At 40.6% G+C, this 3,822-nt stretch overlaps 1 protein-coding gene across 1 annotated transcript in view; it reads right to left on the bottom strand.

Annotated features, from left to right (window-relative positions):
- Positions 1-2,085: 2,085 nt before the first annotated feature.
- LOC100966393 (polyadenylate-binding protein 1-like) overlaps positions 2,086-3,822 on the bottom strand; it is a 2,360-nt gene continuing 623 nt past the window's right edge. The window contains 1 exon segment of the mRNA XM_012810096.2: positions 2,086-3,811. Coding sequence (XP_012665550.1) covers positions 2,211-3,811 — 1,601 coding nt within the window. The 3' untranslated portion in view covers positions 2,086-2,210.

The following is a 3,822-nucleotide window of genomic DNA, read 5'->3' as shown; positions in this document are numbered from 1 at the left end:
TTTTTTTTTTTTGAGACAGAGTCTCACTTTGTCACACTCGGTAGAGTGCCGTGGTGTCACAGCAAACTCAACCTCTTGGACTCAAGCAATTCTCTTGCTTTAGCCTCCCTAGTAGCTGGGACTACAGATGCCTGCCAAAATGCCTGGCTATTTTTAGAGGCTAGGTCTCACTCTGACTCAGGCTGGTCTCGAACCTGTGAGCTCAGGCAATCACCTGCCTCTGCCTCCCAAGTGCTGGGATTACAGGCATGAGCCACTGCTCCTGGCCCTCTTCTCTTTTTTTTTTAATGTCACTGATTTGCTGAAGAAAGTGTCATTTTTTTTTCTGTACACTGTCTAGCACTCTGGATTTGGTCAATTGCTTCCTCATAGTATTGTTTAACTTGTCCTTTGTTCCCTGTATTTCCTGTGAACCAATAATTACACTTAAAGATTTGATTAGATTTAGGAGAGAGAGAGAGAGAGAGGGAGAGAGAGATATTTTTTTTTTTTAGGCAAAGATATATGGAAAATGTGCTATGTACTTCCTACCATATGACATTATGATGTGCATTATGACCGCATATCTCATTTTGATTGCTGCTAAGATTGACCAGTGGATGCAGATGGTGCCAGCTTATCCACCCATGATAAAGATCCCCATCAACCTTTTATCTAGTAATCATTCCCTAGTATTCATGATTTCATTAAAGAATTGCAAAATGGAGGCCAGGCATGGTGGCACACAGTTGTAATCCTAGCACTCTGGGAGGCTGACACTGGTGGATTGCTTGAGCTCAGAAGTTTAAGACCAGCTTGAACAAGAGAGAGACTCCATCTCTACTAAAAATAGAAAAACTAGCCAGGCATTCTGGTGGGTGCCTGTGGTCCCAGCTACTTGGGAAGCTGAGGCAAGAAAAGAGAATCACTTGAGCCCAAGAGGTTGCTGTGAGCTATGACACCACAGCACCCTACCCAGGGCAACAGAGTGAGACTGTCTCAACAACAACAAAAAGAAAACTACAAAATGGGTATTTTTCTACTATTTTCTTCTGCATTTATTAGCCATAATTCTCTCAGAAATAGGAACTTTACCTCCTCAGTTATTTGCTTATTCTGAGTCATAATACATACAGAAAAGACAGAATACATGTTTCATTTTTCTTCTTTATCAGTTTTGTGAGTTATGAGTTGATGCCGTCAATGATGATCAACAAAGATTTTTGTTGTTAGTTTCATTATAAATCATGTTTTTATAACTGCTTCAATCAATGCAGTTATTATTCTTTGTTTAATAAACATTTAATTTTACAAGGTTTTTTTTTGTTTTTTTTTGTTTGCAGTTTTTGGCTGGGGCTAGGTTTGAACCCACCACCTCTGGCATATGGGGTTGGCATCCTACTCCTTCAAGCCACAGCACTGTCCAATTTCACAAGTTTTAAATTTAAAGAAAAGTTGCAACGATGATACAAAAAGTTTCTCTTTTTTTTTTTTTTTAAGAGACAGAGCTTCATTTTATCACCCTCAGTAGAGTGCCTTGGCGTCACAGCTCACAGCAACCAACTCCTGGCCTTAGGCAATTCTCTTGCCTCAGCTTCCGGAGTAGCTGAGACTACAGGCACCCACAACGCCCAGCTATAATTTTCATTGCAGTTTGGCTGGGATGGGTTCTAACCCACCCCCCTCGGTATATGGGGCTGACGCCCTACCCACTGAGCCACAGGCACCGCCCATATAAAGAGTTTATGTGCCTTTCACTTAATTTCTCCTACTCTTTTTTGTTTTTTTCCCGTTTAAGGAATTTTTATTAAAGCAAGAATTTTATAATCCAAATTACATTTCCTTGCTCAGTTATCAATTCTGTTACTTAAAACAGAACTGATATTCTGAGCTATTCCACAGTAAAGAATTACAAAATTAAAGAAAGGAATGCTTTAAATTTTTGTACTTTGCTGAAAATTCTTTTTCCCAGGGTCTATAAAACATGAATTTGTTTTTATATTTTACTATTTTTTGTTTCTTTTGTTGTTTTTAAGTCAATAGGTAGTCTAGGACTAGCATTTTATCTGCAGGACGTGGCATTTGCTCGGTACATAAGGTTCAAAGTTTCCTTTCCTTTTTTAGTTTATTTTATATTTTGCAATTTTTTTTCAATAATATTTAAGTTTTTTGAGGTTTAGATATTTTTCTTCGGTGAAGCACAAGTTTCTTTTCATGGTCCCTGATCAATTTTAAACAGTTGGAACGCCAATGGCACTGTTAACTGCTTTCTGAGCAGCCTCTTTAGCTTGGTGGGCTTGTAGTACAGCCACTGCTTCATCAACCTCAGAATGGAGAGACTCTGGAGATTCAAGCATATGAAGAAGTTCTGAATTATCAATCTCCAACAACATACCAGTGATTTTACTAGCAAGAGTAGGGTGCATGGCTTGAATAAGAGGAAACAGCCGTTCACCCAACATTTGCTTTTGCTCTTGCTCTTGAGGGGGGGCAGATGCCAGCATGGAAGCAGTCAAAGGTTCCTGACCTTGTACATGAACAGCAGGCTGTTGCATGGTAACTTGTGGCTGTGCATTAAGATGTTGCCAAGGATTGCAGACTCCCGCAGCATATTTGTACTGTGGAATGGTGTGAACAGCAGGAGTAGCTGAAGCAGCAGCAGCTGCAGGACATGGACCCATTGTCTGTGTTGATGTGTTAGCAACACGCTGTGTTGACATGACTCGTGGAACCTGTGAAGAAGCTGGTCTCTTAGTACTAAATGGTGGTCTAGGAGCGGCTGGGTGGATAGCACCAGGCGTATTTTGGAATGGATGAGGTCTGGCACCCTGAGCAGTCCAGGGAGGACTTGGTCTTAGTTGAGCAATTTGGCTAGGAGGATAGTATGCAGCATGGTTCTGAGTCTGTGGGATAGCTGCCATGAAGTAACCTGAAGGAGGTGTTGGCTGGTAGGGGTTGATTACAGGATTGGGCACAGCTTGTACACTTGCCATTCTCTGCACATACTGGTTAGTGAGGTGAGCCTGGTGTTCTTTGCATTGTGCTAAAGCTACATGCAATGGCTTGGTGGCCACAATTCTACCATTCGTTTCCGTAACTGCTTTAGTGGCTTCTTCCAGGGAGGAGAAACATACAAAACCAAAACCTTTGCTGCGACCACCCTCCATCATAACCTTTGCACTAGTGATTGTACCAAATGGAGAAAACTCTTTCCGGAGATGTTCATCATCAATACCATCATCAAGATTTTTCACATAAAGGTTAACACCCTGGTATCTGGTGATCCTATCTTGCTTCATCTGTTCAAATTTGCGCTTAAGTTCTGTCTGCCGTTCCACTTTTTTCTGAGCTCGACCAACATATATTTGTTTTCCATTGAGCTCTTTTCCATTCATCTCATCCACAGCTTTCTGTGCATCTTCATGCCTTTCAAAGCTTACAAATCCAAATCCTTTGTATTTTCCAGTTTCATCAGTCATTACTTTCACACTTAAGGCAGGTCCAAACTTGCCAAAGAGATCCTTAAGGTGCTCATCATCCATGTCTTCTCCAAAATTCTTGATGTAAATATTGGTGAATTCTTTTGCCCTAGCTCCAAGTTCTGCTTCTCTTTCTTTACGAGACTTAAATCGTCCAACAAATACTTTCCGATCATTTAGAAGCATCCCATTCATTTTTTCAATAGCTATTTCAGCTGCTTCCTGTGTCTCAACGTGTACAAATCCATAGCCCTTGGAACCATTTTCATCCCAAACCACCTTACATGAAAGGATGTTACCAAAAGCAGAAAATGTATCATACAGTGCTTTATTATTGATGGATTTGTCCAAATTTTTTTTTTTT

This window comes from Otolemur garnettii, unplaced genomic scaffold, assembly GCF_000181295.1.
Source record: "Otolemur garnettii isolate 467f Iridium unplaced genomic scaffold, OtoGar3 scaffold00125, whole genome shotgun sequence".
In the NCBI taxonomy this organism is placed as follows: domain Eukaryota; kingdom Metazoa; phylum Chordata; class Mammalia; order Primates; family Galagidae; genus Otolemur; species Otolemur garnettii.
The sequence above is the reverse complement of the archived record's forward strand: the minus strand, read 5'-3'. Positions and strand labels throughout refer to the sequence as shown.